At 39.0% G+C, this 13,492-nt stretch overlaps 2 protein-coding genes across 2 annotated transcripts; both read right to left on the reverse strand.

The window, feature by feature from the left end:
• Positions 1-96: 96 nt before the first annotated feature.
• Positions 97-8,007, reverse strand: LOC131882757 (uncharacterized). The gene is made up of 9 exons (XM_059230008.1): positions 7,818-8,007; positions 6,186-6,325; positions 5,928-6,115; positions 4,319-4,563; positions 3,783-4,113; positions 822-1,006; positions 625-761; positions 287-555; positions 97-225 (listed from the first exon to the last, which is right to left on the reverse strand). Exons 1-9 carry the CDS (start codon positions 7,990-7,992, stop codon positions 120-122), a joined length of 1,776 nt encoding a protein of 591 aa, XP_059085991.1. The 5' UTR covers positions 7,993-8,007; the 3' UTR covers positions 97-119.
• A 79-nt stretch (positions 8,008-8,086) lies between these two features.
• Positions 8,087-11,564, reverse strand: LOC131882759 (zinc finger protein 330 homolog). Its single transcript, XM_059230009.1, has 6 exons — positions 11,339-11,564; positions 10,729-10,840; positions 9,139-9,325; positions 8,669-8,904; positions 8,381-8,520; positions 8,087-8,309 (listed from the first exon to the last, which is right to left on the reverse strand). The coding sequence occupies exons 1-6, from the start codon at positions 11,412-11,414 to the stop codon at positions 8,155-8,157; spliced, it is 906 nt and encodes a 301-aa protein (XP_059085992.1). The 5' UTR covers positions 11,415-11,564; the 3' UTR covers positions 8,087-8,154.
• Positions 11,565-13,492: the final 1,928 nt, after the last annotated feature.

Consider the following 13,492-nt stretch of genomic DNA (forward strand, 5'->3'; position numbering starts at 1 on the left):
TAATAATAATAATAATAATAATTCTTTTATGACAAACCGGGTTTTTTTGGGTATGATTATGATCGCGTTAAAGTTCGACTTCCGGTTACTTACAATCCGACTTTCAAATCGTGATGAACTTACGACAATAATCTCCGGCAGTAAAAGTGTACCCAAGTGGTCCAAGAGTCTTGAGGGCGCAAAGCCTTCATTTTAGTTTGATGCACATAAGCAAACAAGAAGCCTCTGAAAACGAAGCTGGAAATTACGAATTCATCATCAACATTGCAGATCAAATCATACTTACGAGATAAACAGAAAGGTATCAACGGCAAACAACGATCCCGGCAGAATTTGGAACATGAAAGAAGTAGACACATCCAATACTTGTTTGCGATTTGATACCATTGGCTGCATGTAAAGCATGCTTTGACCAAACCCCAACCAAACCACGCTCAAGAATCTCAATCCATGAAACCATGTTATTGAATTTGAATCTAAGCCTGTGTCAAGCAACGCTCTCCAATTTCTCCCTACTGAAAAACACATCACGAAACCTCGCCACGATTGGTTGGCCTAAAAGGGGCGAATTCACAAACATATGTATATACCATTCCCCTTAAACCGCTCCTGAGTTATTAGTACCAACACATCCGAAGGTGTCAGACAGTTGGGCTGGGAGCGAAATGGACCAATTGAATGCCTTTCTCCAGATCCATGAGCGTAAATAAGTTCCAGCTCTTGCCTTGTCAGCCCATGTGGTTCTGTCCATCTTTGTCTTTCTGAAGATAAACATTTTTAGTCTTCCGACTCCTGATTAAGATAAGAAAATAATCCAATACCTGGTGACCGTGCGTCGACTTGATCCATTCCAGGGACATCCAAAACTTGATCCTTTAAGTATTTCCTGTTTTGCAAATACTCTTTCATTCTTTGCTTCCGCATCTTGATTTTCTTCACATGCCTCTTCATTTTCCCCTGTGTCTGAATCTCACGTAAGACATCGTCTTCCTCGGAATTATCTCCGCTAGAACGAACAGTTTGTTATGACCTAAGAGAGGTGATTTTTTTCCCAAGACCTTGAAGTAAGTTCGATCTCATATTGCTATGGACATAATAATGATTATGATCTAGAGCTTTGGCAGACTTTTGTTATTACAGTTAACATTGTTAGTGATTTTGATAAGAATAAAAGGATAAAAGAATGAGCCACCTACTTTGCAAAAACAAATCCCATCCCCAACAACAGGGCAATAGACCTGGATCGTTAACATTTTGTCATCCCAAAAATATGTTTTTGTCCTTTAGAGCCAATTTTTCATGGGCAACGTGTTTGATTTGTCACTAAACGAGGGATAACCATTTTTCTATAAATACAGCCGTGTTCTTATTGAATAAGCAAGAGTCTTGAATATTCATGGGAAGCTTAAGGAATTGTCCCATTTTCAGTTTAAACGAATTGTTGAGGTCCTTGAGATTGATATTTAGATATGAGGACAATCATACTTTTTGGGGACGGAAAGTGCGATGACCCTCTAAGAACATTAATATGCTGCAATTTCAAAAATAAAAATTGATCTTTTAAAAGCGAAATTTGTTGCAACCGGAGCAACACTTCCATTTCCATACAAGTCAGCGTGGACGACGCCTTCACTAGACAGAAACAAAGAAAGGGGAAAGGGGGCAAATTGTACTTGATTAATTAGATAATTTTTCCCTCTTTTGAGTTGGGTTTGGTTTGATTTAGACAGAGTTGGCGATTTTGAGCTCAAAAGGGATTAGCTCTTGACATTAAGAACAACAAGAGCAAAAAAAATGAATTACCTTGCTCTACATTGGTAAGATCTGATCAACTTGGCATTGCCTCATTCATTTTTGGGTCGGCTTTTGAATGCTCATAAAGTTTGAAGCTGACTTTTGATTGCTACCAAGCTCACAGTCCAAAAGACCCAAACTTAACAGACTATTTCAATTTAGCGTCATTAGTAGACCTAAAAAAAGTTAAAACCTGAAAAAACTTTTGATTTACCTCGGCCTTTTTGGGTATATCATTTTTTGTCCACCTTGTTTTGCAAAGTTTGTTTTCAAGTTTTGACAATTTTTTTCGTGTTTTCGCATCTTTTTGTCTCATTTTTCTCAACTCTAGACAATTACTTTGGCAAAAAAGGTCACCTTTTTTTAGTTTTTGTGAGGTTTCGGAAACCATCGCCATCTGCCATTGCAAGGTGGCTTGTTTGAAAAGCCAAAATCATTGCATTACTGGACGTAATGGGGATCACATATCAGTAAGTGGTGTCAAGGGATGGTTGAGCTAACACTAGTATTCATTTGTTTCAACATTAGACATACAGCATTGATGCCCTCACAAAGGTAATGGATTTTATCTCGGATTTATGTAGTGACTTAAGCTGGATTCTTGGATATCGGTCGTCTCCTCTCGTCTCGTCTCACCCGTCTCACCACGGTGGTCAAAAAACCTTATCAAGTATTGAGAGAAATGCGCATATCCATCTGAGCAGTCTTCTTCCTTCCATAAACCATAAGAAGTAATTTTGACGCGATTGATTTATTGACTTCTGGCTCAAATTTGGCGCTCATATGGCTATTAGTTAACAAGATTTGCTTGGATATATCTGTTGGAATTCAAAAAGGCTTTTGAACCACTGTGGCAGTCGTCTCAGTGGTGAGACGAGAGGGGTAAGCTGATCAACGAAGAATCCAGCTTTAAATAGGGGACTCTTCTTGGGAAGTTAGTCTGGAGAAAAAGGAAGAGCAGAAGCTCTGCATCTCTTGGGCTTGCTATCCTCTCAGAACCACCGATTAGAGTTGGATTCTTCAATGATCAGCCTACCCAAGGATCCTTGTAACACAAGAATTTGACATGGCCATTGGCGAAGCTAGGCCACTTTGTTATAACAATATTTCAGCTCCTCAAAACTTACAAGAGATGCTACCATTCTGTATGAAAATGCGATTTATGATACAATTTTGATTTTAATGAAAATGTCCAAAAGTTTCTAATTTATGTAGTAAAAAGTCTAGAGTTTCCGGAAAAAGCAACTATTAATCTAATAAAAGGTGTGCAGTTTGGCCTCAAATGACAGCACCCTCCTGCCTGTCTCCATTGATGTATCCGTTAAAGAGCTCTCCATTTATTCATCCGTTAAAGAGCTGTGACAAGAAGTATAATCGGCCTAGCTCTGCTGATGTCCACTCCTCTAGTTAAAGGTCTCTCTGGCTCACCCCTCTCGTCTTACGGCGAGAGGACTGCCACAATGATTCAGAAGTCCTTTAGAAGACTAACAGAAATATCCAAACCAATCTTGGGAACTGTTTGGCATTTGAGCATTCAATCTGAGCTAGAAATTTAATAAATCGATCAGATCAAATTACTCCTTAAGACTTTGCGCCGTAGAAAGCTGGAAAAGATGGATACCAGTACTTTTTTCAAAACTTGATCGGGCTTTTTGACCACCGTGTTGAAACGGGTGAGACGGATGAAGCGAGAGGAGAGGAGACGACCGTATCCAAGAATCCAGCTTAGAACACCTAGCCATTTTGGCCTCTTTGAATTCGACCAGACACTTTTTACAACTGTGAGCTTCATTCTTAGATGACAGGACAATAGATGAAGCGCCGCTGTGGCCAGATTTTCGTGATTATTGTTGATTTTTAGGTCATTATTTGAAAGAGAGAGCATCTAATTGAATTTGTAAACCCTCCCATCTATCCCCTCTACAATCTCTGTCCAGTAATGACGTCGTCCATTGGACAGAGATTCAAAATATTACAGAAAAACGCACCTGGACTCTTCCTCGGCTTGAATGACCGGAGCTTCCGAGGTAATGGAGTAAAAAATCATAGGGTCAGCCCCTGCAGAGGGTCTGTTCAAGACGTTATTGTTCAGTTCCTGGAACTCTTCATCTGCTGCGTGAATTTCCAGATTGATTGCTGCAACCTTTTCAACAGGATAGATGTCTTCTTTGCTGGGTTCATCGAAGAGCGATGAAGGGTTGGATGTTTGGACTCCCGTATCAATAAGTGTGTTTGTGCTAATGAGTGATTCAGTGGTGTCCTCATTCTTTTCATTTTCATTGGGAGTAAAGTCAAATCGCCGATCCCAAGCCATTGAGTCTAGAAATAGCCAGAAATTCGTTTCTAAAAGATTCTTCCTGTGAGTTAGAGTGTAGAGGTTACCTAAAGTGAAAGTCCAGTCACCACTTGACCTACTGCATTTTAATTCTGGGTAATATCTACACGTTTCAATCGGCTTAAAAATTGGCTTCAGTTCACATTAGATCATCTCTCAACATTTGATTACTATTGCTTGGAAACTCACCGCTGGTCCAAGAACCATCAGAATTTTGGTCTGAGACTGAATCTGTTGGAAGTGGAAGTTCATTTTCTATTTCCATAACGACTGGAGGTTCTTGAATGACTGCATCCTCATTATTTTGACTCTCATCTATGGCAGGGATGTCTTCCATTTCTTCGTCTTTGAGTCTTTCGAAAGTTGCTGAAGAAGGGTAGTGATCCCAGATTGATCCAATGATCACCAGACCCAATATTAGAGATAAAAATATTCTGCAACAGAATTTCGACAAGCACACATAGATAGAGGAATAAAAGTGAAGACATATGTTTTTTTTTATGTTGCACTTAAACAACAATGCACTATAGTGCCTTGAGAAAAAGCAAATTTTTGTATCGTAAATCGGAAACTTGAATAGATTTAAAAAAGATGTAAAAACTACGGATGGGATCAAATTGATAAACCTAGGAGATTGCCACTAGGGCTACCACCTTACATTTCCAATGGCATTTGACATTTCTAGTAGAATGTTGGAAACCCTTTGGTCAGCCTCAAAAAGTGACCATGATATTTCTTCCGTCAAAACAGGGTTGCTTTTTGCTCAATTCTAAAGTGACGATGGAATCGGTTGGTGTTGTTACTTTTCAAGTTTTCTGGCAACTTTGTATTCGAAATTTGATTTGATTCCATCACTAGAAAAAACTCACATAACTAATGATTCAAATAGGCCTACAGGGAGACTTGTAGCCATCTTTTACCCTTTAATATCTTTATGCACCTTATATCCAATATCCTACGAGCAAGTAGAGCATTTACATTCGGCACAATATGTCGAGAGTGATTGTAGTTTTAGTTCGCAATTCAAGTTAATCGAACTCCGAACATAATACTGTTGTCATTTTTTGGGGGTGAAGTGGGACAGATTCAAAGCCATCGACATTGTTGGTAATAGACCGGTTTCTGCAGACTTCCTTATCGCTAATAGCCCCCTTACGTTGCACGAAATATGTTTTACTTTCTGCACTTACTACTACCACTTACTTAGTACAATAGCTGATATCCGTTCCAATTAAAAAAGTGTCGTAATGTCAAACATTGCGAGAATGAAATCTCAATTCCTGGTAAGTGAAATGAAGAAACTCAATGCATAAAATTTCTCTGCCAATTGAACAATTTTTTTTTTTGCTTATTTGCTTCTAGTTTTATTGCAATTTTACGTCTATTTGAGTATTTTTAGATCTGTTTCAAATTTTCTTAACTTTTTGTATATTGACAACATCAAAAACTTATTTCGGATAATATATGGTCAAAATTTATGGTCAACCCTCAACTCAAGGGTTGGCAAGATCCGACCCCTGGGTGGTTCAATTATTCTAGGACTTTTATAACAGTTGTAAACTTTCGTTTTCAGCTGATGAGGAATATAGTACCAGGTGTGGTAAAGAGGTCGAGAAAAAAGTAAAGTAAATATAAAATGACCATTTCAAGCAAAAGTTAAACTTTCAAAAGCTTTTAGAATTAAAATTAATCATCTAGTCGACAACGAGATGAGTTTTTAGTGTACCCTCTTTTTCATTTATCTTATGCATATCTTACAGCTTATTGGACAACACCGCCTTTACTTGCGATCTCTTACATGGCCAATACGTTCCTCAAATCAAGCACGAACTCCGGCCTTTGAATCGAACGGAGATCCAAAGCCACTAAGTCAAACTCAAGGCTCAATCCAAACGCTCCGGAAAGGTTGTGCCAAAGCATGGGCATATCCACATTGGAACAAGCTCGAGGAAGACACAATCCAAGAGAAAAATTGGCCACCGTTTCCTGCAATTATCGAAACTTGACATGCGAAGTCTTTGTCCCGTGGAACACATCCTGCCTGAATGTCGGTTACTTGCGCTCGAAGTGAGATATCCAGGATAGAGTAGGAGTAGTTTAATTGGGTGGTGATGTCTTGACACTCGGAGAAGTCACCCAACCAACGGGTGTTACCATCCTCGATCCCGGATCCAACCTTGCCCCAACTGTCCAGCACTGAAATGGGATGAATAGCCCGGATCAAAATTTGATTCCCGTCACTTCACTTGTTCATTTATTTGCATATTTGGCGAAAATTAGAATCATTTTTCACCTTGAGCCATATTTTTATGCAGATTTAGCTTTTTTGATATTTTGATAGAATTTGCCTTTCACAAGTTGTTTGAAAAGGATTTTTCTGGTGTATAGCGACGTACATTTATCAACTATACAAATGTTTATTTGCCTACAATTTTTGGGTCTCATTTTTGAGCAGTTACTAAGGATCTAAAACATGTATGAAACAAATTGTGATGTTAGGTTCAGGCAAAAAATAAAAAACTGAGCCGTGATATTGAATATTAAATGTCTTCCCAAGATCGGTTCATCCTTGCGAACAATTGAGTTCATCGGGCATTTCTATGATTTCTATGCATTGATTCCTCTATACACTGCAAAACACCGGAAAAGTAAAGCCCCCAGCACTTGTCTCAAAAATCAACCAAAACCCCGATTAGATCAAAAAGGCACACCCACTTACGGATTTCCGGCATGTCACAGACAATGGTAAACGCAGACATATTTTTTCAATTTTGCTTTTTTACTTTCCTAACAGGACAAAAAACGAAACAAAATGGTAATGACAGACGTGTAATTGAAAAGGCTACACATGCATCCTCTCAAAAAAGGTCTCTATTGAACTTCGGCGTGCCAGGCAGCCAAAAATTAATGGGTTAAAGTGCGCTAGGTTAGAAAAGAAACTCTTTTTATTTGCTTTGAACTAAAAAAGCTTGCAGCATGGTCCAAAAAAAATCGAATGATTTTGATTCAGATTGTAGCAGAGAATTGGCGTTTATGTATTGCATCATCATAAGCTAACAGGTTCAATTTAAGAGGATATGAATTTCTCAAGTACTTGCCAATTTAGCCATGTACTAGCAAACAAAAAACGGCAAAGTAAATGTAGCAATGTGCTTTTGAAGGATTAAAAGACGCAATCTCTACAGGTTTTTCTGAAAGTGAGATAATCAAGCCACTTACGAACACTTAATATGAAACAGTAAGAAGCAAAAGAATTGGAATGCACAAACACGGAGAGAATCAATGATAGGCAAACAGTTACTGCAGTTTCCTCTTTTCAGAAAAATGGAAACAAGCCAAGGTAAAGCTAAACGTCTGCGGCAAACGGTGAAATATGTTTAAACGCAATCAATCTGAGCAATCTAAAAAGATCAGAAATGTATTTTCATGTTTTGAGTATTGATTACACTACCTGAACACAAATGCCCGACGACCCAACGAGTACTCATTCATCCGTCTTCCAATCTACGCATTACCTTAAACCACTGGAATATCAAAAGCGGCGCTCAAGTCACAAATTTACATCTTTCCAATTTCATCTCTTATTCGACGAAAAACGCAATTCTTGGACAGACATATGTACAATGACCGTTTTCGACCTGAACCTCCCAGCTCTTTTATCAAATTCGTGGTTCATTCTTAGTTCTACCTTGTAAATATGTGGACTGGCCCAAAGCTGTGCCGTTCCACAGGCGATCCAGTCCAGTTTGACAGCCCTGATTCACAACACTTCCATTTGTAACACTGAACCAATCCGATGATCCCAAATGGGCCAACCCCGCGAGAACCGGAATCAAGTCCATTTCGAATGGGTTATCCCACATCAACTGACCCGTTATCTCTTCCCGTTAGATTTGTTCCCAAAAAGCATTTCATCATCCTGGAGCGAGACATGTGGACGCATTTCTGCGGTCAACATTTTGATAAGGAGCTCATGTTTATTCCTGAGAATCATCACATATAAAAAACCGACGAATGACATCAAATCACTTTTTCTCCTTCTCATCTTCCTCGTCCTCCTCCTCATCGTCATCCTCATCGTCGTAATCATAATCGTCGTCATAATCGTCGTTATCAGCTCCACCATACTGACCGTAGCCTCCACCGGAAGCCTCGCTATAGCCTCCGTAGTATCCAAAACCTAAAGGTGAAAGAGTAACCCATTAGAATGCTATGATTTCCGGAAAGAAATTGATCTTAGGTCGGCCTTACCTCCGCCCCCTTCTTCGTCATCAGGATTCATTTGTTGACGTCCGAACTTGTGATTCCGGGTGGACATGGACAGACCCTTGGTTTCAGACGTTTCGAAGCCGCATTTAGGACAGGGCATCGCAGTCTGATTCTTTTCGTATCTTTAAAAAATAACGCGGTTAGATAGATTTTAGGGGGTTGAACTGAATAAATGGTGATATATTTTTTTTATTCCAAATAACATTAATCGAAGGCCCCTTCCTTCCATTGACTTTTGCGTTTATCATGATGAAATAATGAAATACTTACTTGACGCCTTTCCGCCTGACGTGATCGTCACAGTAGCAAGTCTTACACCGCAGACACGAGAACTGTCCGAGTTTATTGCACGATAGACACTTCAATGTCTCGGCATCGATCACTTGGCACGAGGCCTGATGTTCAAACTGATCATCCTCGCACAAATGGCTCTGGCAAAAGCTGCACACAAATATCCGACCTCCGTGATCCCACACGCCTCGTTCACATTCGATACACACTGCAGACTAAGAAAGCAACATAAAATCAAGATCAAATGGTATTGGCTCATGCGACATTTGCTCATCGCATTCCTACGTATATCCCAGGCCCACCATTGAATTGAGGCAAAGATTGTAAAAGAACGTCACCCTGAATTTGCCTACTTGATATTGTGCCTCCATCTATTGATAGATTTTGGAGAATGGCTTGGAAGCACGCTATAGGTTGGTGAGTGGATGGATATTGATTATTGAACTGACCTGCATGACACAAGTGCAGGCATGGGTGGACAAGCATTTCCGTCCATGGCACACCCAGGCCTCGCAGAAGTCACAGACCGCCCCCACCATTCCCCAGCCCGTGGTGTATTGACCCGGATGCCGTACTACACAATCGCCGGTCTTGAGCATGCACTTGACCTTGCCGCATTCCGCACACTGAGGGAGTCTGTGGATAGGAGAAATGCTTACATGAAATTTCCATCTTTTTCCATGGTATTGGGATATTGAAGAATTGATCAATATCAGCATGTGGGTCAATTCAAGGACATCTAGAGATGTGGACTGCGAACTGAAGCATAAATGTCTTATCCCCTAAACCGTTCACTTTATTCCAAATAAGCGCTTCATTCGTGAATGCAGGCTAGTTCGAACAATGAAGTCAACTTCACTTCTTTCTCGGGCACTTTGCCTGCCTTTAATATTCGTAGGGAATACGTAGGCCTTGTTGATCTGTTGCATCTTTCAAATCAGGCTTGGACAAATAAAATCACTTAGTGTTCTAGATCAACCCTGCATTCAAGGACTAGCTCAGTCTGCCAACTCAAATTCGTTGGTAGACCAAATATCATATAAAAATTAAATGGTAGTAAATATACGAATTATAACCTTTCAACTTAATAGTGCGCTGGGGATTAAATTCGTTGGTAGAGCAAATATCATATAAAGATTGAAAGGTAATAAGTAGACGAATTTTAGTCTTTCATTTGAATAAAACTGGGGATTACATTCCCTGTGGCGTTGAGAAAAAGCCCGTGAAGACCAAACCAAACAAAAAAGCATACGACCACAAGATCTTGATGAACTCGGCCAAATAAATGTGAGCCCAAAACTATGCTTAGGGAAATCAGGATGTGTGTCCAAAGTTATGTAGTAAAGACAACATGAAATTCAAATTTTCGGCCTGCTCTTGGTCAGCTACATAAGCTTTTGACAACATCACTTTGAAAGCAACCACTCTGCAAGTAAGTAATATAAAAATAACCTGCCTTTAGTTGAAGAGATCTACGTTTCTTATCTTATTACTTTAATTCGAAAAGTAGCTCAGAGTTGTTATGACCAAGAGCAGACTGATATGGCGGGAAGCTCGTTCACAGTCCATATTTCTAGCACTTCGTGGTCAAATGAATGTACGAATTTGGATTCAAAATCCAGATATCTCAAATAAATCTGCAAAAGGAACAATATCAAAATAGGTCCAAAGGCGGAAGGAATAGCTGCACTTAGAGTGTTCCTCTGGATCCCAGATTGAACTCGTCACCATCCCATGGAACATAGGGACAAAAGGGGAGTGGCACACTATTACAATCATCACAGGTATTTGTGACTACCCCGCCCAGTCGTATATGTTGCATGAAAGAAAATCAAAAACATTGGCACACTATTTTTCGTTTTCAACACCCCTTAGACACGCTTACGATGCCCATATTTGTCAAACTCTGACCTGACCTGACAAAAGCAATGGCAACCCTATGACAGCCATCTAAGACGAAAAGAGTAGAATGGATAGCCAATGAATGATTTCATATTATTGTCCATGGGTTTTATCATGTGTGGATAATTAGTCCTAACCTTTGAATGGTTTGGCAGAAGTAGCAAAAAGCTCGGTTTTTCTGCTTGCGTTGACACTTATCGCATTCCATGATGGCATTGCTGGGTTGGTCCACGATCGAACGATGCTCGCCTGAAATCAAGACCCATTTTTCAGGCAATTCCAGGGAAATTTCAAAGATGGGCAGGGTTCATCGCAAGGTTAACTATGCATGTCAGCTGTAAATGCTGGTGCAATTTCTTTTACATAACGGATCAAATAAAAAAAGGAGAACATTTTATATGGCGATCTTGAATGTTTTGTCAGTTCTTGCATATGTCCCAGAAGCTTTAGTTTGATATGAAGTTGGCTCAAACCAATGGCGCAAAAGTTGAACGAATTTCATTGAAAAATTGTAATGCCGTCATATTTAAATAATTATTTGCCATTGACTGACTGGGTAACGGACACAAATCAACAGTTTAATTATTCCCTGTGCCATATTCTACGATTTGAGTCAAAATGAAACGAGCTTCAGACCAAGCATATTGCTCAAAAACCTTGTCAATCGTCCACACAAAAGCAGCCAAAGCCATTAATTCATTATTGGTGTCGCGCCCATCTTTGATTTTCTCACAATAACCGACTTACCCTTATTCCTGATCTCCTTTTGCCTGGCTCTTTGTTTCTCAGCCTTTTTCCTCTGGCCAGTCTTTTTCATGGGCATGATGAAGCTTAGATATGAACCAAGACAATACTTAATGAAATTCAACCTATGGGCAAGGTCCTTCCTTGTGCTTATTTATCCATTCACGACCATTTCTTTCTCACTTGTCAGTTGTCACGTTGACGATAGGATCCTTAGAGACTCTTGTTCTCAAGGTGACCACTCTGTAAGCAATCCAAACAAAGTAGCATGGCTAGTGATAATGCGTTTTTGACCAATTCTGAAATTGAATATGGCAAATTGCAATATTTTTGTGTAGAAATATTAATATAAAATGATTCAAATGACTCATGGGGGTCATCAAAAATTTATTCATCGATAGGAATGTGCCACTCTGGTCACCCTAAGAACAACTGACGGAAGCGGGCCTTGGAGGCTGATGATCAAAAAGCAAAATCCAAGAACAATGGTATTAGATTAGCTTAGAGAATGTAAAAAATCAGCCAAATGAGTTGATCACTTAAAAAATAAGTCAGAAAAAGGTTAAAAAGCTGCGATTTGTTTAATTATTCAGATATTTTGGTGGATTTCAAGGCAAGAAATATCTCATTATCATTTTCACACTTTTTAGTTTTGGGGTTGAGTTTTGTCTTGAAAATTGAATTTCAAAGCCGACTCATATCTACCACTTCTAAGTGAGATTTATGTTTCAAAGCATTCTGCAACCATGAATGGTTTGTAAAATCAGCACCATCATTGTGTGACAATCTAAGTCAGTTGTATACAGAAAACTTACTGCATTAGTCGCATTAGTTCATAGAAAAAATAAAAATAAACCTTCTGATATTTACCAATGTCAACCAAAATATGTAAAATCATACTTCGATTTAATGATATTATCAATTAGCGGAGAACACACCGTTAAATCGAAAATTATCGTCAAAGCTAGACTGGCAATGAAGTAAATTCAGTAGTTGGTAAGCAGCAAAACTATTTCTAAATCCAAATTTATCGTAAATCGAGATTCGTTAAATCGAAGTTTGAGCGTACTGTTCAAAAAGATGGGACAACTAAAGAGCCTTGCTAAACGTAATTAAATGTAATTTCTCCATCCTTCAGTTTTTTGGGAAAAATATTATTTACCAAAATGATTTGGAATTTAGTTTTCCTAAATTTTGCCCAAGCATTACAAAGCCGTTTCATTTCCTCCAAAATTGTCAGTTTTATGTTGAGATTTGTCAATGATTGAGTCAGCCATCATCTTCATCCATAAGAAGGGGCCTAGGGGCATTCCAAACAACCATTGGACCGGCGCCCTGGAAAACCTCTTCTTTAAGATGATGTCCACCCTACTAGCTGCCTGCTTCTCTGGATTGGCCGAGGATAGGGATTTCCTCCCAGAGCTCCAATTTGGTTTCCGGAAAAGCCGCTCAACCACCATGGCAGCTACTCTCCTCTACGAAATTGTCCATTCCAACATCAGCAATAAGAGGAGAGTGTACGGATGTTTGTGGAGTTCTCCAAAGCATTTTTACATTTACCTAACTGTGTTTGTACTGTCTATGACTCCCCTCATCCATTTTTCAGGTGCATTGATCCAATTCTAGTCATACTCATTGTGATATCACTTTCTAGTCAACTATTTTATTGCTTTAACCGTTTTGACATCTTTCTTGCTTTATCAACAACCCTTATATAATGTCTAAACATCATATGTTATTTTTATAGCTATTTTTACGCCATGACGTGACCAAGATACGCAATAATGATTGTTATTATACTAAAGCTTTGCTTCAAAATGACCAAAACAGTTCAAAACTTTATTCAACCTAAAAAAACTATCTTTCCGACCCCTGGCTACAAGATTATGTTTGTTGCAAAATCTAGCTAGAAAGCTAAATGAGTTATAAAAGAAAAAAATATAGAGTCTTTTTTCATGCTCATGTGATGTAAAGACATTACTGATGTGATTTTCAAAACTTATCAAATAAATGTCAAAAAATCAAGCAAAAGAACATGGTGAGTAGTAAAGGTTAGCACAATCAAATTGAACTGCCTTTGAAAAGATTAAAAACTCAAGCCTTGAATCACTCTTGCTCATATCGGGCTTTCATCGTTTTGGATTTCTTTTTTAGGTC

This window comes from Tigriopus californicus, chromosome 6 (assembly GCF_007210705.1).
Source record: "Tigriopus californicus strain San Diego chromosome 6, Tcal_SD_v2.1, whole genome shotgun sequence".
In the NCBI taxonomy this organism is placed as follows: domain Eukaryota; kingdom Metazoa; phylum Arthropoda; class Copepoda; order Harpacticoida; family Harpacticidae; genus Tigriopus; species Tigriopus californicus.